At 53.6% G+C, this 24,702-nt stretch overlaps 2 protein-coding genes across 2 annotated transcripts in view; both read right to left on the bottom strand.

Annotated features, from left to right (window-relative positions):
• The window catches only part of TIMP2 (TIMP metallopeptidase inhibitor 2), a 54,063-nt gene that overhangs the window by 12,953 nt on the left and 16,408 nt on the right, over positions 1–24,702 (bottom strand). Inside the window, exons 2-3 of the mRNA XM_068976252.1 lie at positions 3,134–3,234; positions 759–867 (exon numbers count right to left, since the gene is read on the bottom strand). Of these exons, the coding sequence (XP_068832353.1) occupies positions 759–867; positions 3,134–3,234 (210 nt within the window). The remainder of the gene's footprint in view (positions 1–758; positions 868–3,133; positions 3,235–24,702) is intronic.
• Positions 15,930–17,605, bottom strand: CEP295NL (CEP295 N-terminal like). Its single transcript, XM_068975819.1, is given in 2 exon segments — positions 15,930–16,186; positions 16,189–17,605. Coding segments are annotated over 2 exon segments (1,674 nt in total).

The raw sequence follows: 24,702 nt of genomic DNA, 5'->3' as shown, positions 1-24,702 counted from the left end.
TTCTGAAGACGCATGGTGGCGACGTTCGTGCAACAATGTGGATGTGCTTCGTGCTGCTGAACTAGGCACAGAAAATTGGCTAAAATGGTAAACTTTATGCTATGCACATTTTATCACAATAAATGAAAGAGGGATACGATGAACAAAGGAACGGACAAGTAGCACACACAATAATATTAAGAGATTTAAAACAAGGTTCTGGGACTTCTCCAGCAGTTCAGTGACTAAGGCTCCAAGCTCCCAATGCAGGGGGGGCCTGGGTTCGATCCCTGGTCAGGGAACTAGCTCCCACATGCCGGAGTGAGGAGTCCCTCTGCCTCAACTAAAGATCTCATGTGCTGCAACGAAGATTAAAGATCCTGCATGGTTGCGACTAAGACCTGGCACAGCCAGATAAATAAAAAACTACTTAAAAAAATGACAAGGTTTCAACTCTGCCATCCGCCTCTTGCCCAGCCTTGAGCACTTCCAGCCTCTCATCTCTGTGTCCACCTGACCTCAGATTTCCTATGAATACTGGTTTACTCTATTCTTTCTCTTAAGTCGCATTAGTTCCACTATTCGAACAAGGGGAATGTGGAGGACGGTTGAAAATTCATCAGTCCTCTGATGGGAAAAAGCAGGGAATCCTTGAGACCTCTGAGTAGCACCGTGTGTATCATATGTGTCGTCAAGGCTCTGGTTCACCTCCGGCCGCCCCACCTCCGCTCCCCTGGACGCCCTCGAAGAGCAGCCCACACCCATATCCTCGTACACACCTGCAATGAGATACTCCTTCTTTCCTCCAATGTCCAGCGAGACCCCACACACGGCAGAGGAGGGGGCTGTGTAGATAAACTCTATGTCCTGGTCAGGTCCCTTGAACATCTGGAAAAAGGAGGATGAGGAACATAAGTGAACGTGAGCGGCACAGCCAGGAATCCAGATGCCTCCCTGAACACATGCCCCGACCTGCACCCGGGGTACTGCCAGCACGGAAAGGGGATGGGGACACACCAGTCAGACAGGCTGGAAGATGACAATTCCTAATGCACAGGGTTCTTCGGGGTTGCTGTGATTCACTGCCTAGGGTGGCAGTTGTCACCAGGCTGGGGATGACCTGGTTATCCAGAAGGACCCGCCTCAGACACACCTGCCTTCCCAACCACGTGTGAGGTCATCACAGAATCTCCGGGGAGGGGCTTGGATACCTCCAGGTGATTCTGACCCACCACTGAGGGCAGCCACTTTTGTCTCTTTCCAGGAATTCTGATCGAGTACTGGCTACCTGATGCCAGAGCAGACAGGCACCTCTTAATTAGGATGTAACTCTCTGGGCAAGAGGAGTTCAACTTGCGATTTCCTTAGAGCCCCTTGGGAACAGACCTGGTGCTCAGGAGAAGGGGTGCATTGTTCCAGCAGGAAGTGAGAAAGCCCCACCCAGGGGGTTCCTGCTGCCCCACCAGGGACAGTGACAGGCAGGGACGTGAGCGTGGGCTGAGAACTGCCCTCCACTCCGGTTTTAGGGGTGCAGCTCACTCGCAGCCAGGTGAGTGGGGGTGGGGGTAATGGAAAGGGGAGGGCACATACGTCCAGGACCAACACAACACAGGCAGCCACACAGCACCGTGGGACACACACAACTGAGGCTCCACAGTTCCACACGAACCGTATCAGGACTCTTGCTGGGTGGTTAAACCCAGGTTAATGGTATTGTTTGGTTTTGGCGGAGGGGAGAGCTTCAAGAAGCAAACCCAAATGGCACAGGGTCATCCCAATGTCACAGTGAACCAGCTTTGCAAGAGCTATACCCCAACCCATGCCAAGAAAGGTTATGAATGACGTCTGTCACCAAAGGGCTGAAAGTGCTGCCTTGGTGTCAACACCTCTCTTTTCCTAACACCACAGTGGGTCATTAAAGCAGAGATACTGTCTTAACGGCTTCATAAATAGAGACACTGGCACTGAGAGACCAGGGCACCCCTTTAAATGACACAGACATAATGATTAAGCATTTCGCTGACCTTTCGGTAACATGTATTTTCTATTTTTATAACAATATGGACGGCCACAATGACTAACCAGGTCACAAAGCTGTCTCTCCAGCTACAGCCTACAATCTTCTTCCCTCTTACAGACCAAGTTTTGTTGTTGTTCAGTTGCTAAGTCATGTCTGACTCTTTGGGACCCCATGGACCACAACAAGCCAGGCTCCGCTGTCCTTTACTATCTCCCCAAGTTTGCTCAAAATCACGTCCATTAAGTGGGTGATGCCATCTAACCATCTTGTCCTCTGCCACCAATTTCTCCTTTTGCCTTTGATCTTTCCAGTATCACAGTCTTTTCTGTTACTTACTGTCAACAATAACCTTCCATTAGCGCCGGTCCTGTCCTCCCAGCCTCCCCCGTGTCTTCCCTCCCTCCCTCCCAAACATGGGCTCCTTGCCATAGGACCTTGAACACAACCCACATTCTGAAAAACTGACAAATACCAGTCACCTCCCCCTGGGTCTACAGCTCTCAATGCCTCTGGTCCTACCCGGCCTGGCAAAGCATCTTCTCCATCACCGGCTGGGCTGCCAAGTCCATTTCTTCCCTAACTCCCCTCTCTTAGGTAATGTCCCAGCACACCTCTCCATAGGAGCCAGCCTCTCTCCAAATCCTCACCCCTCTTGAAAGTAAAGCTTAACCAGGCAAGACTGGAGCCCACTCGCACTTTGGGGGAATTAGGTCATTTGCCCCGTTAGTTGTGGGCTCCCAGAAACGATGGCCAAGTTCCCACTGCCTTTGAACCCACCCACCATGGAAGAGGCGGGGAAGCACTCATGGAATGTTCCACAGAAGCTGTGAAGTTGGTGACTTAACGCTGAAGCTCTGCCACTGATTTATAGCCATCAGAGTGAAGAAAACACATTTCTGGAAGAACTGAGCCGATGGGAACACACCATGTGCACACAGGTTCTCTGGCATTTACAGTTAAGGAGAATCAGATCCACCTGCAGCTTGATGCCCCTGCTCCTCACCGTCCGCCCCACGCATGGCTGAGCCAGTTCTAGGGACCTAGAGGCGCACTGAGACAGCGGGACACCCTGCCACACTCCCAAACCTCCCACGGCTCTGCTGGACACAGCAACCCCAGGACGGCCACCGTTACCTTTATCTGCTTGATCTCATACTGAATCCGCTTGATGGGGTTGCCATAGATGTCATTGCCAGAGTCCACCTCCTTCTTACTGACCGCTTTGGCCCTGATCACTGTAAAACAAAGATGCAAAGGTGAGCAGAGTCTCCCGCAAGACCGTCCTGGCTCTGAGGTTGAGGGGATTTGGGCGGAGTTGGCAGCAGGGAGGCGGGAGGCAAGGGCAGGTAATCCCAGCCTGGGCACAGCACTGGACTCCATCCAGAAGGGGCAGACCCGGAATGACGCCAGAGCCCTCTGCTGACAGGACCCCGGAGCAGCTCTTGTCCCTCAAGACCTGGGGGTGGCTGAGGCCATCACTGATTTGAACAAGGATCGCTGTGGATCTCATACATTGGGACTCTGGGGCTTTTTCCCCTTTCTCGCCAATGTGTATGTATTGGTGGCTGGGAGAGCAGATGAGCACACTGACTGGCCAGCCGTCCTGATCGCGCAGTTAAGGATGGTGAGAGCCCCACCCTGCCCACCTCCTCCCATAGCCTACGGTCAGTCAGGCTTTTTCAGGCTGAAGGTAGAGGGGGAGTTACCTTCCTGCAAGAGGCCCCATCATATTTAGGTTGGAGGTCTGACATCAAAAAAGTCTATCCTGCCAGCCTCTGAATCCGTCCTCTGCATGTCCCTGAGAAATGTCCTGGGGCTGCTTTTTGTAATAACACACATTCTATCAGAGGCAATGGCAGAGGGAGGTCAAACATTTTAACCCAAAGGGTGTGGAACGGGAGGAGGAGACATTTAAAAGCATCAGTGGCAGAAAAAAGGGACAGATGCCGAGGGCAAAGGCCAAAACACAAAGGATGGTCCTGGACCTTGACACGAGATGGAGGAGTGGGGAAGAGGTCAGGCTGGAAAGGTTCTGGAATGTTCCCTGAGGCCTGAGGTTGCTCGTGGACCTTGCAACCCAGGGCTTCCTACTAGCAATTAAGCCGGGACCCTGCTCTGCCCCATAACCTGGCAGGCGGGGATCAACAGCTCACGCTGTCACTTGGGCAGAGCCCTCCCTCCCTTTTTCATTTTGAGGTTCATCAGCTGGTGGCACAGGCCATTCTAATGGCTTTAAAAGCTTTGTCCTTCAAGATTCGGCTGTTCAGGGTCACTGTGGATGAGTGTCACGTGAGCATGGGTGTGAGCAAAATAGAGAAACAAGGAGCAGACAGGGCCTGGCTTGGAGGAGCCTCCCACCCTCCACCCCAGTGAGCGGCTGGAGTCTCAGCCCCTGGCCAGCGCTGTCTTTTCCTGCAGAGCAGGGAGGTCCAGGACACAGACCCCCGTCTGTGCCCACCCCCCTGGATCCCCTAAATGCTCTCTGGACCCCAGCCTGGCACCAGAGCCCCACACCACAGCTCCAATGCCCTGCTCTGGCCCAAAGCCACCCTTATTTTTCCTTCTGTTGGCGCTGAGTCATGACTGGCCGAGGCCACAGGTTCCTGTTTCCCAGGCTGAGCCAGGCCCCAACCTACGAAGCCACATCCAGGAAATGCCAAGCGGTGGGCCACGCCAGAACAGAGGGCCTAGCCCTTGTAACAGGTCATCCTGATCTCAGTGTTTCTTCCCACCCCTCCACCCATCTTCCCACCCCAGCACGTGTTGCGTTTTCACAGCCACACCCCATCCAGCTCAAGCATCTTCCTTGGCTGCCCACTGCTGCCCTCTAAACGTCCTCCTGGCGACCTGGTACCAGTCAGCGATTGTTTCAGCTGCCTTGGTGGTCACCCGCTCTTGTTTGTTCTACCAGTCCATAATACTTTCTGAATCTGAACCTGCCCAGAGGTGTCCATATTTTCAGCCCTGAATGCCATCTCCTCTCTGCCTGGAGAACTTCTATTCATCCTTCAAGACCCAGCTGAAATAGCCCTTCTCCATCTTCCATCTGGGAAATCCTGTCCTCTCGTGGCACTCGGTGTACATCCCACACCTCTCATCCATTTTGCTATAAACACCTGTACCCTTGTTTACACAGAGACGAGGGAGCTTCGAACAGGAAGAAGCTATGTTCTAACCATAGAACAGTTAGCTCTATTTGCTGAGCTGAACCTGAGATAACTGGATGGCAACACAGGCGAGGTTTGTCTTGGTCCCTCTTACAACCTGCCTCTTATCGCAACACTGCACGGAAGTTTCTCTGTACATGAGTAAACATCAGATCAGTCTGTCCTAAGCTTGCTCTTCCACAGTATCATCCTCAGCGCATGCTATCAAATGAACCAGGAACATCCAAAGGAGATCATAGGTCTAGAAGAAGCATTGCTGCCAAACTGCATTGTGGTGTACCCAGTCCTGAATGTTTCTTGAAGCTGTTTGCTACTATTGTTCAGAGGCCCAGCACTCTGCACAACGCTTACTGCCTCATAGGTGTTCAATAAACACTCTGCTGACCATCAGAAAACAAGCAAAAAGTCAAAACTACCATGAGGTAACACCACTCATCAGTCAGAAGGGCCATCGTTAAAAAGTCTACAAATAACATATGCTTAAGAGGGAACCCTCTACACTGCTGGTGGGAATGTAAGCTGGTGCAGCCTCTATGGAAAACAGGATGGAGTTCCTCAAAGAACTAAATCTTGAGTTGCCGTATGATCAAGCAATTTTATTCCTGGGCATATATCTGGATAAAACGGTAGTTCAAAAAGACACATAGACTCCCCCTCATGTTCAAAGCAGCACTATTAGCCAAGACACAGAGACAACCCGAATGCCCCCTGACAGATGAATGGATGCGTGACATTTCATCCTTGTCACTCAGCCATAAAAAAGAATAAAATAATATCATTCACAGCAACGTGGATAGACCTAGAGATTATCACACTTAAGTGAAGCAAGTCAGAAAAAGACCAATGCCGTATGATATCACTTACATGTGGAATCCAAAAAAAAGACACGAATAAACAATACCTATGAAACATAGAACTCTGGCTGTCCAGGGGAAGGGGTGTAGGGGGAAGAAGGAATTGGGAATTTGAAATTAGCAGATGTAAACTATTATATGCAGGATGGGTAAACAGCAAGGTCCTACTATACAGCACAGGGAACTATATTCAATATTTGGTGATAAATCATAAATGGAAAAGCATATGAAAAGAATGTATATAATATAACCGAATCACTTTGCTGTACAGCAGAAATTAACAGCACTTAAATCAACTACACTGAAACCGATTGTTTTTTTTAAAGGAAAATAAGCAAAAAGTACTTCCAAATAGCCAAGAGACCCCATTCGATTCCATACGATAAGGTCCATGCATTTTTCTCTCCTAAAAGCTCCTAAAGCTCCCGGGCAGTCTGGGTCCTGATTTGAAAGTGGGCAGCACCGGGACTCCATCCTGCTGTAGCCCCTCTCTGCGACACAGCCTCAGGGAAGCTCCCTGACCTTGCTGGGACGCAGTTACTCATTTCTGAAACAGAGAACCACCACCATCGCCAGTATGGGCACACCCTCAGGGTGAGGGAGGGGACTAAGAGCTGGGCCCAGGAGATGCCTGGCACAGAATGCGTGCACAGCTCAGCGCAGAGCAAACACAGCCCCACCGGGAAGAATGGCACCGACTCTCTCACTCGCCAGGGGGACGAGGAGTTAGGAGAATCGCACCACGCTCACGGCTCAGGCTTAGGGAACCCACCCTGGGCATCGTGGACGCCAGATCTGGGTCTGGTAACAGCTTCCTGGAGGACCTGCTTTGGGGCTACAGAGCACACACTCGTCTTCAAAAATTGTCGTAAAAGAAGAGTTAAGCCTAGAACATTCACTGGCCCCTGAGATGCCGGCAGGGAGGTCGGGGGTGGGGTGGGGAGGCTCTCTGATTGGGCCTGTCACCACGGAACAGGAGTTCAGATTCCTCAGGGCCTGTGAACTGAGTCTCAGTGTTTTATAGAATGAAAGAGAAAGAGAAGGAAAAGAGAGAAGGAAGAGAGAAGAGAGAGCTCAGTTCTATGGAAAACCTTCCCCAAAGCATCAACACCCTCCAACCATGAAGGAGAGAGGCTGGGCACACTCCTGTCCACCTGGGTGCGAGGTGCCATCTGGGCTCAGCACCCTCTGCACAGGGTGGGGGTGGGGAGACACATATAAGTATTGGCAAAGGAACGGCTTACAACCAGAGGATCCCAAGGGCAAGCTACGGATAGCAGACCCAAAGGGAAACAGATGTCTAGGCCCCACATGAGAGGGAGGGCGAGATGGCATCTCCGTGGACCCCAGCCAGCTCAGCCGCAGACATCCTGACCTTCAGCTTTCTGCCCCCGACACGAGCCAGAGTGGGGACTGTCTTCCCTGCCAAGCTCAGAGTTGGGCGACCTTTTAAGTACAAACCCGGAGAGCAGGGGCCCCATTCTGTTGTCCAAAGGAAAAAAGGTGCAAGGTATGGGAAAGTCTTCAGTAATAGAGCCTGCCTTCAAGAAGATCCAACCCAGGCAAGACAGACGGATGATGGACTGGAAAACAAAGGAGTACAGTTTCCACCTGCCAGTGGCTGACAGAGGAAGACGCAAGAACGTTCCAGAAACACGTTTCCTGCACCCAGCACGATGGCATCACCCTGAGCTCTGGAGCCACTCCAAGTGAGGGACGGGGCTCTCTGACACCCAGGCCCAAAGGACAGGGCTGGGGAGTAGCGAAGAGACCCGAAGAATCTGGGAAGAAATGAAAATCGAGGCATGGACTCCTGTTTACCAAACACCTGCTGCGTGCTGAGCCCAGTGTCTGGCCCTGGGGCAGGGGATCAGGTTATGTCCTGTCCACCCCCACGAGCAGACAGCTCTGCTCCACCGCCCCGCCCCTCAAGAACCAAAGGCAGCAGCAGGAGGGAGGGTCTTGACAAAGATCCCTGTTCTAACTGCTCTGCACCCCAAAATGATGGCCTCTCCCCGGGCTGCTCAGATTTCTGTTTCTTTCCCTTCGGCTGTGAACACAACATCTGGGTTTGAGATCAAGGGTGATTCGCTGGCTGATGAATTCACCGCCAGATGTTGGCTACTGGAATGCACAACCGTGGACTTAATTCAAAGCACACGCGACCGCAGAGCCCCCGCCCCCACCCCTGGGCTGTGGACACCACACGACGTCACTTCCCCCACTAGGAGCCTGCAAAAACAATCCTTAGTCCGCCCAGCCAGATTTGGGATGGAAAAGAACGGAGTGGATGGAAAGTCAAGGTTGCGGACGACGATCCAAGGAACACAGGCGACGGTCAGACTTTGAGAGATGACGACAGCCCAGACAAAACCAGCGGAGGCCAGGCTGTGCCACTGCTCCGGGTGGGGAGCCGGGGAGGGGACAGGGAGAGGGCGGGCAGGAAATCTTGGGTGTCCCCAGCACATGGTGTGGCCCGGAAGAACAGCACACTCGACCGGCCCGTGTTGATTCAAGTCTCTCCCATACCCCACTGACATGTGAGTCCTCCCATGTCTGCGGACCTTATGGGGGAAGTGATGGAGGCTAAGAACAAGCCAAGGACATAGTCTGTGGGGAAGCCAGACCGCACCCCCCTCCCCCCAACCAAGGAGAATTGCCTTTCTGAAGTTCATTTATTTCACACTGAAATAAACTGAATTATCTTGATTGTCTTGCCATGGTCCCAAATGCTCTCTGGAGGCACCCCATATGTTACCTATATATCCTATAGGACCTTTCCCAACGGGGCCACTTTGCCAACATGGGCTCCTGACCCCAGAGCATGGTAAACCCCTGGATGTTAGGACTCTGACTTGTTCAGGTCCTTGCCCCAACACACTCAACATCCTTGAATCCCAAGAGCCCAGTGCCAGCCCCAGCACAGCTTCCAGCTTAATAAAAAAATAATCATGGGTCTGCCTGGAAGAGGTGTGGGCATCTCCAGGATTCGGAAAAACATCCGTCTAAACACAAGGTCAAAATCCGGCCCGAACCATCTGAACCTTACGTGTGTACTGACTCAAGCTGGAAAGGGTGGCTCAGCATCCACAGAAGCCACCGGTCCTCTCCCAGGCCAGCGCACCTACTGCAGCCTCTGCTTGGACCTGGGAGGGGTGCCCAGGGAGATGGCATTAACCAGGACCCCACTGCCCTGCTCTTCAATCTTGCTGACAGTCGCATGGAAAATGCCCAGTGGTCCCCCTGGTGAGGCACACATGGCCTGAGAGTCACCTACTGCAGGGGAGGAGTTGGGGGACTTTGGCCAGCACATCAGCCAAAGACCCTACTGGCCCCAGTCAAGAGTGGGTGGGGGGTCGCTCTGCTGCCATGCCTGGAATGGGAGCCCTGGTTTGCGAGCAGGAGGGTCGCCTGGTCCATCTGCTTGTTCTGGGAAGAATTACACACCAACCGTTTCAGAACAGTACAGATAGAAACAATTTTGTTCCAGACAGGACCTTGTTCAGTTGCTAAGTCACGTCTGACTCTTTGCAACCCCGTGAACTGCAGCACGCCAGGCTTCCCTGTCCTTCACGACCTCCCTGAGTTTGCTCAGACTCATGTCCATTGAGTCGCGATGCCATTCAACCATCTCATCCTCTGTTGCCCCCTCTTCCTTCTGCCCTCAATCCTTCCCAGCATCAGGGTCTTTTCCAATGAGTCAGCTCTTAGCATCAGGTGGTCAAGGTACTGGAGCTTCAGCTTCAGCATCAGTCCTTCCTAGCCCCCAGTTATTTCAGGCTGGGCTCCAGCCCCCCGCTCTCCAGCTGTGCTCTGCTCCGCTGGGGTACTTTGGAGGGGCCTGGAGGATTCCACACTTTTGTCTACACTCACTGGAGAATGGGCACCTCGAGTATAGACATCTACACCCTCAAATCACAGAGCTACCAAAGTCTTTGCTTAATCCCTGCAGCGATATCCCGGGGCTGCCACTTGGGCTGAGGGTCTCCTGTCCCTTTTGGGTGAACACAGTGACACTGTAGGCTGGTCGACCTGGCTGAGGCCCCTTAACCTTTGATTGATGAACGTGTTCCAAGTCTCAGGGGGATGTGAACGGGGGCACCTCCATCCCAGCTGCCACTAACCTTTGAGGCTAGAGTCAGGAGAGCGAGGGGCACCCTCTTCCTCCATCTACCACCTCAGACACACAGTCGGCTGCTCTGCCCTCTGAAAGCTGTAATGGAATGATTATATTTTTTCAGAGCCATGGTCTGGTATTACTGAAGGAGTTCTAACTGCTTGCATGTAACTAAATCATCTCAGGGGGCCATGGGGTGTGTGGTAAAGACACTGTGAGCCTTGGCAATGGGGCTGCATGTGCTTGTTTGGTGGGGGCGGGGGAGACAAACTTCACTGGCTGGAGTGGTGGGGGGGGTAGATGGTGACTTAAGAGACAGGGTCGTGCTCACATGGATGCAGACCACCCCGACGCCCCATGTTTCGGGACCCCACCCCTCTCTACAAAACAGTACGTGGAAATGGGGTGTGGCTTCAGGTCCTGGGAGATGTCACAGGAATGCATGACGTCAGCGCTGGCCTGGTGCCTGGAAGGCCCTGGGAGCATCCAGCCCCACCTCCCCTCCAGCCTCACTGTGCACCCAGCCCTCACCTTCCCAGCTGTCCCTCGGTGGACCCAGCCCTGGGAGCTCTCCCTGGGCACTCAGCTCTGCCTTCCCTGGCCTCAAGGCCAGGCCCCTTTCAGTCGGGCTGGAGGAGACCTCCAAGTGTGCTGCTTTCAGGGAAATGAAGTAATCAGAAACAGCCCTGAGATGCTGCAGGCAACTGAGGGTTTCGTCTGTCCCCACAGCAGCTGTGAGAGACCGGACCCTCCCCCCGCCCCCACCAGGTCCCCCAAAGCTTCCTAGACCTCCCCAACCCCAGGAGCCAACAGATGTCCAGGGCGGAGCAGGGCTGGGCTCTCCAGGGTGAGGTCAAGACTTGGCCAGCACAACTCAGGCCAAGGTCAAAAACGCCTGGAATGATAACTGCTCAGCGCAGATGTGTTTATTCGGGAATCAAGGGTGGGGCAGGGAGGGTGCAGACACAGGAAATAGCTCGGCCCCAGCCCGGGTCTGCTGCTCGAGAGCCTGCTACCTGAGGATCTGCCAGGCCCGCCCTTGTTGCTCAAGATTCTAGCACACACACGTGAGCGGCTGTCCACTGGATGCCCCGTCTCCATGGAGACCAGCTCGCCTATCTCCATTTTCTGTCCGTTGCTTCGGCTCCCCTGGGGAGCGGGAGAGAAGCAACTCTAGGAGAGCCTTGCCGTGCAGACACACGCTGCAGGCCTCACCGCCCCACTTCAAGCTGCCCTCCCGACCACCCCCACCCGCCCCGCCCAGGACCCGGATAGGACTGCGACTCAAGCCCCACCACCCTTCCTCCCTTCTCCCTGTCGGCCCAGCAGGATCTCACGCCAGAGGCCTTGATCACGGTCTCCAAAGCCTTGGGCTCGGGGCCCTTCCCATTCACGTGCTGCTGAATCACTTGAAAAAAATGCATCCCGCTCCTGGGAGGATTTGCTGAGAACAGTGCGGCTTTGTGGAGGGAACTGCTGCTCTGCACTTTCTCCGCCAAGACCCTGAGGAGGAGCCAAGCTCAGCCCTGCAAACCCAAGCCTGGAGCCTGCAGCGGGGGCAGGAGCAGGACTGGGCGGGGCAGGGGGCAGCAGGAGGCTGGGAGAGACTCTGGGAGGACACCCGGCCACCCCGCCTTGCCTTCATCCCTCCCTGCCCACAGGCTGAGGAAGGGGTGGGATGGACAGCAGAGAAGCGAGGGGCAGCAGACAAAGGTCCCATCCTCACTGGTGGGCTGGGCCCTTGGGCAGGCCTCATTTCAGGGTGTGTACACAAAGAGTGCCGGGCCGGTGGCTCAGGCCCCATCCGCGTGGACAGTGCTGCAGCGGCAGCCCTGGCCTGGGATGCTGAAGCACGTGGTCTGTGGGCTGACCCCGACGCACGGCACTGCTCAGGAGCCAGGGGCAGGGATGGGAAGGCGGGAATCCCAGGACCACACCCCCAGCTGTCAGTGTGCAGGGATCCTGGGCGAGCGGGCTGGGAGGTCATGCGCCCACTCCTCAGCTAGTCCTTGTGAGCTTAGCTCACTTGTCCCTCGGAGTGGGTGGTGTGTGGGGTGCAATCCACCCCCCAAACCTCATCTCCAGGCGGGGATGAGGGTGGGCTACACTCTGCCATCGACTCTCCATCCTGTTAACAGAGCAAATAGGGTGGAGGCAAGAAGTGGCCGCACCTTATGGCCGCCTTCTGCTCACTGGAAGAGGCGCCCCCTGCCCCATGCCCCAACTTTAAAAACCTATTTTCCCATCATTTTACATTTCTGAGCTTCTGGATGTTCTTGTGCACGCTGCGACCCGGCACCTGGCTGGATGGGAGAGGGGACAGGCACGAGGACCCCCAGGGCAGCACCCACGGAATGCGGGGACACACCCAAAACCAAGGGTGCCCCCCTGGCCCCACCAGGGCAGGACCTGTCCCGTCATCTCGGCTGAACTGCTGTCCCTTGTCCCGCTTCCTGTCCGTCACTGCCGGCCCACACGTGCCCGTGGACAGTGGACCTTGTGACAGGTACCACTGGCACTGCCTGCCCCGTGCGGATCGCTTGGGCAAATGGGGGCACGGAGGCCTTCCCCAGGGGCCACCGTCTGGCTGCAAGCACGTGACCTGATGACCCAGAGTGAAACAGGAACAGGGAAGCTGCCCCAAGTGTGTGTGGGGGAAGCACACAACCAGAGGAGCGTCCTAGAAGATGCAGTTCCAGAGAGGAAGAGCCCATGGGGAAGGAGGGAGGGCCCCCCGGGAGGAGCCACCGAGTCGGGGTCCTCACTTCCCTCTGGCAGGACTGGGTGGAAACCTTCCTGGGGGCGTTGCCCCAGGGTCCTTGGCACCTGCATCCACTCGCATCAAAGTGACCAACAAGGAGAGAAGGCGGTGTATTCGCAGACGCCACAGGGGGCCCCTGGGATACCATCGAGATCAAAGTGCCCGGTGACGCCTCTGTTGGGAACCACTGGAGGGTCACCTGTTTGGGGGGAGGTGGTCCTGGAGGGCTGTTCCATTGCTCGCATTGCCGGTCCAGGCGAGAGGGTGCTGCAGACCACCCTGCTTCGGTCTTCGGCAGGTCAGGTGGAGAAGGGCAAGGTGTCTCATACAGCTGCCGGGGGACGATGTGGGAGGGACCGTCCAGGCAGAGATGAGTCACCCTCCACCATGTCTCGCTGCCCTTCCCCGACACCTACTTTTAGCTCGTGTGGCCAAGAGGGGACAATTCCTCACCTAGAACACACGGGGCGCAAACACGACCTTTGAAAGTGGAAACAAAAATAACGCACTCAAAGGCAGGCTTGCCCCTTCATTAGACTGTGGCTTCCAGGCCGAGTCAGGAGAACATCATTACTCAGTATTTGGGTCCCATCGTGGCCACGGCTTTAAACCTGGTGACCCCAGGGCGCCCCCTCCACCCTCAGACCGAGGCAATCCCATGGCGACAGACGGAGTTCTGGCTGAGCACCTGCTGAAGGCCTGTATCCCTCCCCGCGGGGAATCCTCATTTGGCCCGGGAGTGACAAAGCTCTCCCAGCCCCAGGACTTTTGTTTTTATTCACATTGGACTCAGACCACACTGAGCTGCTCTGCAGCCCTGACCCATGACTTTCCAGAAGCAGATGAGAGAAATGGGGCTGGAATCCAACACTTTCTCTACCTCAAATGGAAAAGCCACAGACAGCAGAGACCCACATGATGGAGACGTGAGATGGTGGAAGGATCCTCACTCAAAACTATTGATTTTAAAACAAAACCATAAAAAACCCACAAAACACCAAACACCTTGTAGGATGCCATTACTGCTCCATACAGATGGGCACGTCCAGGGGTTGGGGGCTGGATGCTCAGAGACGTGCATCGGGTCACTCACCCTGCCTCTCTGAGTACCCTTCCATTGCCAGCTGAGTCGTTGTGCTCACCTGTCACCTGTATCCTCCACTAGAATGCAAGATTTCCATGCGCCTGCTGTTCACTGTTCACCTCCAGGTTTGTGAGGCAGTGTCTGCCAGTCAATATTTGCACAGGAAAAAGGGTGCAAGGTCAGGCCAACATTTTCCAGAGGCAAAAAAGAGGTGAAAATGGGAAGAAAAAGAGGAAGGAGACCTTTCCCACACCTCCGTCCCAGCTGGGGTGGCCACACATTCCCAAAGCACTTTCTGATGACAGGCCTTTTGACCCCAGTGCATTAGGGATGTTACTCTCATTTCGGGAACTGGCCCAAAACAAGCAGCGATGGGAAGAAGGCTCAGAGGGTCCCATGATAACGTGACGCAGCAGCAAAATTGACACCTGCCTGTGAGATGGACGAACTCACTACGCTGGGTCCACAAAAGCTTCCAAAAGACCACATGTGCTATGACATCCTTTTTTATAGGGGTCGAGCATAAGCTGGACAACACAGGGTGTGTTCTGGTGGGTGAAGTGGGGACAGCTCCCAAGTTCTGCAGATACACAATACAGCTAAGCAGCAACAGTGCACAGAAGAGGGAAGAGGCACACAGATATAGCTGGTTTTCGGCAAATATTTCAGATCTCAGATTTGAATGGTGGGCTCACAGGTGATGATTACACCGTCTACATATGGGCAGGCTGGGATCCCAACAGACCCTGCCTTTACTTCCTGTTGGTCACTACAGCTGGGCTATGGTGCCAAACATACGTAAGATTAAAAAGGCCATTGATGGCCCACTGATGCCCACACACCATGACTAAAGAGGGGCTCCTACTCAGGACAGCTGAGGTTCCTGGAAGGGAGGGAGGGAGGCCCATCTTCTTGATATGCTAGGCCCAGGGGTCAGCTAACACTGGCTTGAGGGCCAAAGCCTGCCTACCCGTTATTTTTGCAAATCAAGTCTTATGGGAACTCGGTCACACCCATTCATTTAGTCTACGGCTGCCTTCCAGGCACTGAGTAGTTGCCCAGAGACCATATGGCCAGTGAAGCTTAGAATGTTTACTCTCAGCTCCTTGCAGAAAAGGTCTGTCCACTCCATTCCAATCCCTAAGAATGCAACTGGTAGATAAAACCCCATCCAGCGGAGGGTCTCCGCGGCTGCTGAGGCTTCTGGGTCAGGGGTAAAGCTGGGAAAAAGGCAAGTGATGAGACACCCTATTCCCCGCCCCCACCAGCCTCAAAGGAGTCTGTAGGGCTGTGTCACTGAGAAGCATTTCCCCTTCCTTTTCTTCTCTTTCCTCTTTCTTCCTCTTGCTCCCACCCCCTTCTCTCCCTCCCTCCCACTTTCTAATATTAAATTTACAACAATGTTACCAAGTGATGTCCTATGAAATGATGTTGCTTTGAAAAGACTGAAAGATTTTCGTTAAACCTCTCCGTGAACGTCTCAGCCACTGGCTAAGCAACCAATGATGTATCTTTTGAAACTGCGCCCGTCTGACCTTGGATGCCCCCTCAAAGTCCAGTGTTTATTTGACTAAAACATCTGAAGCACTTAAATGTACCTGGCGCTTCCATCTGCGCTTGCGGTACATGAAAACAGCCTCAGCTCCAGGACACACCCCTGGGCTAACGCTGGCCAGACCCACATACCGCGCCCTACACGGGTTCTTATTTTCATGCTAAGGATTCTTTCCGAATAGGACTTAGTTTTTAAAGGCAAGATTGGGAGTAAATAGGATTTCTGCAGAGGAACTCGCGCCAAAAGCACAGGAGGATGACTGATGGCCCATTTCAAAGAGGCTACGGGTTTCTGAGCAGATGACGCAAATACAATCGCACAGACTTGGGTACCAGTTCCGGCAGAAGGCCCAGTTATCGGCGATGTATTTACCATGGGTGGGACTCTCACTTCTAACATGTTTTCTGAAACTCCAGCAAGCGTTTCCTGGCTTCTTTGAGAAACTGCTTGTGCAACAGGTTCTGCTCTAGAATCTGCTGTTGAATGTCACGGATCATCTGACTGTGCCTGTCATCATCGACGACGGCAGCCGAGGGGGAAGTGGGGCTGCGGTCATACCCGCCTTCCTTCTCCGGGTCTGGAGGGGAGTCAGGCTTCGGATGAACCAGACGAGCTTGGCTGTGTCCCCTCCTCCCGTCTTTCAGCTCCTCTGGAGGTCAGCCTCCAGGCTTACCTTGTGGTGTTCGATTGGCTCAAGCAAGTCCAGCGGCTTCAGTCTTCTTTGCTCCACCTGCATTTTCTGCTTCTGCACTGATGCCATCAAGCCAACCCTGTCTACCTGTTCTTGTGGGTGAAGCTGATGGGAGCCCTGCACCAGCGCATCCAGTTGGGGCTGCTCCCATCTGGATCCGGGGCTGCATGAGAGCCGGTCCTTTTCATTCAGAGAGGTTCCTGCCTTGGGAAACCAAAGTGTACTGTCGCTCTTAACCACGCCCTTGGCCATCCTCTGGTATTTCTGGCTCTCGAGCTTGCTTAGAAACTTTTGCAAGCTGGTTCTGGACGGCGTCAGGTGGGCTTCCATCCCCACTGGATTCATGGGCTCCCCGGCGGGCACCACAGGAATCTCTGCATCTCCTTCCGCCTTCTCTCTCTGGCTCTCCCTTCTCCATGCTTGCGTCTCCTCCTTGGAGTCCTGACCTGCACCAGGGCTCTGATCCACCGCGGGCTTGAGATTCAGCTGCAAGTTCAGGTGTTTTTTCAGCTTCCTGTTGGTATCAAACAACTCTTCGAAGGCAAATTCCAGCTCTCTCTGCCACTTGCTCTTGTTCCCGAGCTTCGCGGGTGGCGAGGCCCCCCTTCTGTGGGTTGGGCCGACTGGACACAGCTGTTCCAGGTGGTCGGCTTTGCCTTCGGGGCTCTGATCCAGACAGTTGTTTTTCGGGCCTTGACGACGAGCTGGCCGCTTCCCCAGCTGCCTCCTGCCCTCCTGGGCTGCGTCACTCTCCTGTCCCTCCAGGCACTTGATCCCCTCTGTGGCAGCCAAGAGCTTCTCCACGTCTGTCCCGTGACGGCAGCCCCCGCCCGTCTTCATGGAAGGCGCTCGTTTTCCTTTACTCCTCTCCAGGGGGCTCAGGGAAGGGGGACACGGGCCCGTGGCTCTGGAGGCCCCCTGCCTCTCTCGGTTCACTGCTCTCCTCCGGGACGTGGCGCACCAGGGTTGTCGTGGGGCCAGCTCCTCCGTGCGTCCCTTCTCTTCCTGCACGGCCACTCTGTGCTTCCCCCTGGCCCTGGGCAACCTGGCTGCTCCTCGCTGGGCTGAGCCCTCTGAGTCAGGTTCATGGTCCTCAGCCCGTTCGCCCCCCGAGCCCAACAGATGCGCTAAGTACAGCCGCCCCAGGCCTCGAATTTGCTGGTCCAGGGCCTCCGGCCACTCTGCCTTCAGCTCCTCAACCAAGCGCTGGAGCAGCTGGGTCTTCTGCTGCTGGGGGTCCTTCTGTCTTCTCTGCGGGGCCAGGGCTCCCTTCTCTCAGACCTGGAGCAATCTGTCCAAAAGGTTCTGCCTCGAGAGCAAGGATTCCTTGTCGGGACTGGGGCTCCGTCGAACAGCTCTCTCCGAGCTTCTTCGCATGTCAGGGACCTCTACAGACACAGCTTTGGAGAGAAGGTGGTAGGAACCGAGAGAGCGGAGGTTCAAGGGCACTGGGGGCCGAGAGGCCACAGGTGCCACGGCTGTTCTGGGTCAAGCCCACCCAGCAGGAAGATGCACAGCGCTACCCCGAGCGTTCCAAGGAAAGCGAGGCCCTGGAGACAAGGCACAGGGGAGGACTCTGAGTGTGGCGGGCTCAGGGGGGCCAGGGGAGGTGACCCGTCCCTTCAGACTGCCCTCCTGGCCCCCACCTGCAAGGGCCCGTTCTCAGCTCCCGATTTCTGCCTCACATGCCTCCACACAAGACCTGCAGGGCAGCTGTTTTGCTTCAGAGGGGCACGTGTGGCCATTTCTGGAGACAGTTTTGGTTGTCACAACTGGAGGAGGGGGGCAGTGCTACAGGCATCTAGTGGGTGGACACAGGGCTGCTATGAAACAGCCCGGGATGCAGAGGATGGACGGCCCTGCGACTAGCAGACCCCTGGCCCCCAACGTCCACAGTGCTGAGGTTAAGACCCCACCTTAGGAGATGAGTTAGGGCTCAGGTAGGGGGGAGGTGTGCAAATGCCTGGCCCTCTGGAGGGAGCTACTTATAAATGAAAGGAGGAAGGAGTGTAGAGGAAGAATCTGGCGAGAAAGGTGTGTGCGTGTGTGCACGTGGATAGGGGGAGGTAGGCAGGTGACTGCGGATCGAATGTTTGTACTAAAATTCAGTGCAAACAGAGGTTAAGCTGGCGCTATCTCTTTTCTCACATCTCTCTGGCATCAGGCAGGGACATGTGCTCCACCAGACCTTCCTAAAGAAGGACCTGCATTTATACCAGAAAAAAAGAGTATGGAACTATAGCTACTCACAGCTGGTGTCCAAAACTGCCATTATTTGTGGGCTACATGAGCCGCCTCCTGGACACTGCAATTTGAACGGAGCCCACTTCACCTGTGTGGGATTCCCTTCCCTTCTTTCATCTTGGGGTGTGAGGGGTGGAGTCAGGCTGAGCAAATTTTAGCTCAAAGTAATGGTGGTCCCCAGAAATCCCACTGCATCAATTGGAACAACTAATGTGAATTGTGCGGGCTGCCCTCCACTCATCTTTTTTCCAGTAACCCTGGAGGTAAGGAGGTATCAAGGGTCCAAGGGTGAACCTGTGCACCCCTGGTTCACAGGTGGGGAAAGTGAGGCAGGGCAACTAAGACACTTGACCCAGATCACACAGCTGGGAAGTAGCAGCTGCCGCTCAGGTAGACATCTCGTCTTTGACCAATGTCACATAGCCACCAGCTTTTGGTAACTGTGATCATGCAGTTAGACATGTGGAAACCTGGTTAATACCATATTCTACCAGTCTGCCAACCCCCATGATGAGCAAGAGGAGAGAGAAAGAGAAAGCGAGGGCGTTAAACACAATGGTTGAGATTTTCACCCAAAGTGACACGGGTATCCACATACAAAGAAGATTAATTTAGACCCTATCTTACCATATACAAAACTGTATATCATATACAAAAATTAATGCAAATGGATCATAGAGCTTAACGTAAAGTCTAAAGCTACACTTAGAAGAAAGCAGAAGTGCAATTTCATGACCTCAGATTGGGCACACATTCTTAGATACAACTCCAAGAGCACAAACAGCACAAGAAATTGATAAGTTTGGCAACATCAGTATTAAAAACCTCTGCACTTCAAAAGACATTGTTAATAGGTATAAACACAAGACACGGACTGGAAGGAAATACCTGCAAATCACACACCCAACAGAAGACCTGAAGCAGTTGGTATAAACTACTCGTACAACCCAGTAAGAAGACAACAAACAATCCATTTAAAAATGGGCAAAAGGCTGAAATATACACATCATCGAAGAAGATTTATGCATGGCTGATAAAGCCCATAACAAGATGTTCAACATCAACCCTCATCAGGGAAATGCAAAATGAAGACACCACTTCACACCCACTAGGATGGCTACAATGAAAAAGATAGGCAATGACAAATGCTGGTGAGGGCATGGGGACATCAGAACCCTCACAAGCTTCTGGTTCCTGGTGGGGATGCAAAATAATGCAGCTGTTCTGAAAAACAGTTTGGCAGTTTTATACGAAGGTGTAGGTATGGGACTTCCCTGGTGGTCCAGTGGTTAAGAATCTGCCTGCCAATGCAGGCAACACTGGTTTGATCCCTGGTCCAGGAAGATCCCACATGCCTCGGGGTAACTAAACCCGTGTGCCACAGCTGAGAAGCCACTGCCGTCAGAAGTCCAAGCACCGCAACTGGAGGGTAGCCCCTGCTCGCTGCAACCAGAGAAAGCCCGTGCCAAGCAACGAAGACCCAGTGCGGCCATAAAACGTGAAAGTAGATCCACCTAAGCACACGCCCAGGGAAAAGGAAGTCATGTCCCTACACCAAGAAAGGGAAGCGCAGAAACCAAGTAACTGCCCCAGCTCACAGGGACGAGCCGGGTTTGAATCTGGGTCCCAAACATCAGAGACTGAGCTTTTCCTGCCCCTAGGAATGGCCACAGGCTTCCCTGGTGGCTCAGAGGGCAAAGAATCCGCCTGCAGAGAGGGAGCCCTGGGATCGATCCCTGGGTTGGGAAGATCCCCTGGAGGAGGGCATGGTAACCCACTCCAGTATTCTTGCCTGGAGAATCTCCATGGACAGAGAGAGGAGCCTGTCTGGCTACAGTCCATGGGGCTGCAAAGAGTCAGACGTGACTGAGCAACTGAGCACAGCACAGGAATGCCCACAGCGGTGTCCAAACAGATGAGGAGAGAGAAAGAGCTGTGAAGGTCTCTTTGTCTGTCTTGGAATACAGCTGGAGAGAATAGCGTAAACTGCACTGCTAACAGGTGACAATGAGCATAACCTGGACGAGCGTCTCCCACTCTGGAGGGCCCCCACCCACTCAATCACCATTACAGCCCAAGCCAGGTCGGCTGGGGCAGGTACCCCAGTGCAGTCCAGTTGGTTTTCCTAGAGACATGCAAATGGATGAAAACCTATAACATTTGGATGGTGACCTTGGGGAAAAAGTCCAGAAATTAGTCAGCTCCCTCGCTGAGGAACTGAAAACCCTGGAGCAACTGGCAGATGCACCTGGGCCCTCTGCCCACGTCCCCAGCTTCCCAGGGCCCTCACCTCCAAGCCCTGCCCTGCTCACTGACCAGACCAGAATGCTCTGGGCATCCAGTTCTCCCTGGGGTCTTCTGCTCCTGCTCCCCCAAAGGGGGATGGGCTGGGCTGTGACCGCCACCCTCAACCCCTCAGGAAGCCGCAGCCCCATCCTTACAGAAGGCCCGTTCAGCATGACCGCTGGGAGGGACACTGGGCCCATTCTCCTCTCACCCTCTGCTGTCCCCAGTGCGTAGAGCCAGCCCTCGGTGGTCACCTGGGCAGCGGCTCAGATGACTCTTCAGCCAAGGCAGATCCCCTCCCAGGCCACCGGGAAGCACCCAGGCCCACAGCAGCCCTCCTGCCTTCTGACCCCTCAATGGAGCTTCCACGGCAACCCCACTCCAATGAGGAGGAACAGTGACCACGAAGGAGGTGGTGAGGCTCTGATGCCAGGCGGGCTGGATCGAAGGGTCTCACCTGAGCGTCCTAACCAGGCTTTTGTCACCTCCCCCATCTCCACCCCACCCGGCACCTCCACGCCACCCCTGCCCTCCTCCCTGGCACTGTGGTTACAGCCATGTTCTGACTCAGCCCGCTGTGTCCCCTCAGCATCTGCAACTGGCCCCCTGGTCCGCAGAGCAAGTCTCCAAGCAGAACGAGAGGCCACCTGCATCACGGTTGCCTGAGCTACTGGCTAAAATGCAGATTCTGGGGCCCTGCCTCAGACTGATGATCCCACCCCAGCCTCAGTGGGAAGGGGGCCCAGGAATGTGCTCGGTTAACCATCTCACCAGAGTCAGTTGGTCGATCCCTGATCTGCAGGCTTGAGAACATTCCAGCAGTTCATGATCTTGCCCCCTTCTCCCCAGCCGGGCATAGCTGGCCAGGCTCCGAGCCATCCCAAATGTCCCCCACGCAGGTCCAGCGCCTTCGCTGTATTCAATCCCATCCTTCTTCCTCAAACAGAACCCCTCCTCATCCCACCCACCCACCTTTCTCAGATCTCGTCTGGTTCCTCCTCCCTGACAAGGTGGCCCCTGATTTCCACAGCAACGAGAAAAATGCTCCGGCTTTTCTCCCAAGGCCCACAGACTCAAGGCCCAGGTGACATAGTTTAGCACATTTTCTTTGAAACATTTAAAAATAGAAATAAAAGGGCCCCCAGTTAGTGGCATGGCCAGCGAGAACCTTTCCATGTAATTAAAGCTCTTTCACACGTGAAGTTAAACATTTCTCTGTCTCCTGAGTGTACACAGAAGACATATAACTTGACCTTTTTAGAACTCTGGATTACCTTTAGGACTACAATATAGAAAATCCCTCAAGGGCTTTTAAGATATATAGGACCCCTCAAAAAACATTTCTGAATATTCTGAATATTCATTAGAAGGACTGTTACTGAAGCTGAAGCTCCAATACTTTGGTCACCTGATGCAAAGAACTGACTCACTGGAAAAGACCCAGATGCTGGGAAAGATTGAAAGCGAAAGGAGAAGGAGGCAACAAAGGATGAGATGGTTAGATAACATCATTGACTCAATGGACATAAATTTGAGCAAACTCAGGGAGATAGGGGAGGACAGAGGACCCTGGCAGGCTGCAGTCCATGGGGTTGCACACTACTTGGCAACTGAACAACAAGAAAAACCATACATATATGACGCAATTCCTCTGGACTAAATGGCCCCAGAATATAGTTTAAGTCAACTTTTCACAGCTTCCTCCACAGTTGTAACTTTCTGGGGGGTCTGACGGCATCCTATCCCCCTTTTCTCATACAGCTTCTAAACTGCTCTGGACTGACTGGGACTCACACAAAGAAGTGTCTTAAAACTGTGTCTAAAACCAGAAGAGTGAACGGAGTCTGGGGCTCTGATGGGCTTTCCGTGAGTCAAGTGCACGAGCGTCTGAGTCCAAGTCCATTGTCACCGAATGTGACGTCCCCAGCACACAGTCACCCACAGGGAGATGGAAAACCAGCCGTGCTGCTGGAATGCAAGGCTTCAGCTCAGATTTTTCACAGGTTTGAACACCTGGTCAGATCTAACAAGGCCAAGTGTCCTGGGAACCCACTGACAACCCACACGTGGGTCTCCACGTCCAACCCTGCATGTGCCAAGTGGGAGACCATAGTTCCTAAAGAAGCAACGCAGGAAACGAGAGGGTCTGAGCCAGCTGTGAGCTCAGAGTCGGCAGAGACCTGTGGCCACCAAAACAGCCAACGTGATCTTTACCACAGGTACTTGGAAGAATATCCATGCCATTCCCACCCCACAGGATGCGTGAGGATCCAAACAAAATAGTCTGGAAGTTTCAAAATCAAAATATAATTACTGAAATGTTTAGGAATTCACCTAATAGAAAATATACACCAGAGCTTCCCTGGTAGCTCAATGGTGGAGAATCTGGCTGCCAACGCAGGAGACACAAGTTCGATCCCTGGTCTAGGAGGGTCCCTCATGCTGCAGAGCAACTGGGCCCACGCGCCACAACTGCCGAGCGTGTGCTCTAGAGCCAGGGAACCACTACCGAGCCACGTGCTACAACTACTGAAGCCCAAAGGCCTAGAGCCCGTGCTCCGCAACAAGAAAGCCACCACAATGAGAAATCCATGCACCAGTAAGAAGCCTGTGTGCACTGCAAGGAGAGAAAAGCCCTCAGCAACGAAGACCCAGAACAGCCTGAATAAATAAATAAAACTATACATTAAAAAATATATGTATGCTAGATAAGAACGACACATTTACTAGATAAGGAGAAAACCTCAGTAAAGGAGACGCTGTCTCTTCCCAGATAGGGTTCAGAAAGACAAGGAATGGTTAAAGGATGAGGAGGGCCTCAAAGTTCAGGAGAAGGAAAAGAAATAGACAAAAACAGGTCATAGGAAGTAGTCCTATGGAACTAAGAATGTTTGGAGGGATGCTTGCAGGTGGTAGAAAAGTCTAGAACAATATACGCTGGTGGTTCAGAGTATTGAGCAGTTGTGTGACCTAGGGTATGTTTCTTAACCTTAGGTGCCTCAGTTTGTTCGCCTGTAAGATGGGGATGATAACAGCAACATCCATCTGGGCAGATGCTCATCACTATCAGAAACACCTATAAGCTTGGTGAGCTGTTTAGAAAAGAGGGTGGTACTTACTGTGCGTGTCTCCAGATGCCTGGACCAGACCACTGAGAACACATTACAGGGAGGCAGAAATTGGCCCAGGTGGAAAGCAGCACTTTCTACAGGGCTGTCTTGAAATAATTGGGCTGACTTGATAAGTAGTGAGACACCCATCACTGGAAACATCCAAGTCAAGCCAGGATAAAACAAACATCAGAAACATTTTAAACTCCACTTCTCTGAGTTCTAGCCTCTCAAAGCACACTTGTGACACCGCGTGTGCTGCCTGGAGTTTCCGTTTTTGCTCACTTCCCTGCCCAGTTTCCGTTTTTGCTCACTTCCCAACTCTCCCTCAGTTAAGTGATGGCTCCTAAAGCCGGCTGGGTGTTAGACCAGCTGTATCAGAATCGCCTGGCAAGGAGGTGATCGTGGACAGAGACTGTGACTATGAGTCCTGGCTGGGCCCCACCACAGGTCTCTCCTGGCGTGGTGTTTGTAAACCTGTATGTTTAACCATCTCCCTGATGCAAATTCAGGACCAGGACAGTTCTAGAAAGCTAAGATGGTCAGGCAGCCAACCTCTTAGGAGAACAAGCCTAGGTCACTGTGTCTGTTACCTTCCCAACCAGCTTCATTAAGACAGTCCTAAGGCATAGACTCTTCCAAAATTAGGAGAGACACCAGGCTAGCTGCGGGGGGTGGTGGGGGGTGGGGCTGCTTATGGCTGATCCACCTAAATCTCTCTTGATGATGTCAATCGTTTTCCCTCCGACCTTAGGCCTGTGACTACCTGCCTAGGTCAGGGGTCCCCATTGCCAACAACTGTTCTTGTTGTATAATGATCTATCCCCGCCCCCG

The sequence above is a fragment of the Capricornis sumatraensis genome, chromosome 8, assembly GCF_032405125.1.
Source record: "Capricornis sumatraensis isolate serow.1 chromosome 8, serow.2, whole genome shotgun sequence".
NCBI classification, from domain to species: Eukaryota; Metazoa; Chordata; class Mammalia; order Artiodactyla; family Bovidae; genus Capricornis; species Capricornis sumatraensis.
This window is presented reverse-complemented; position numbering and strand designations above follow the sequence as displayed.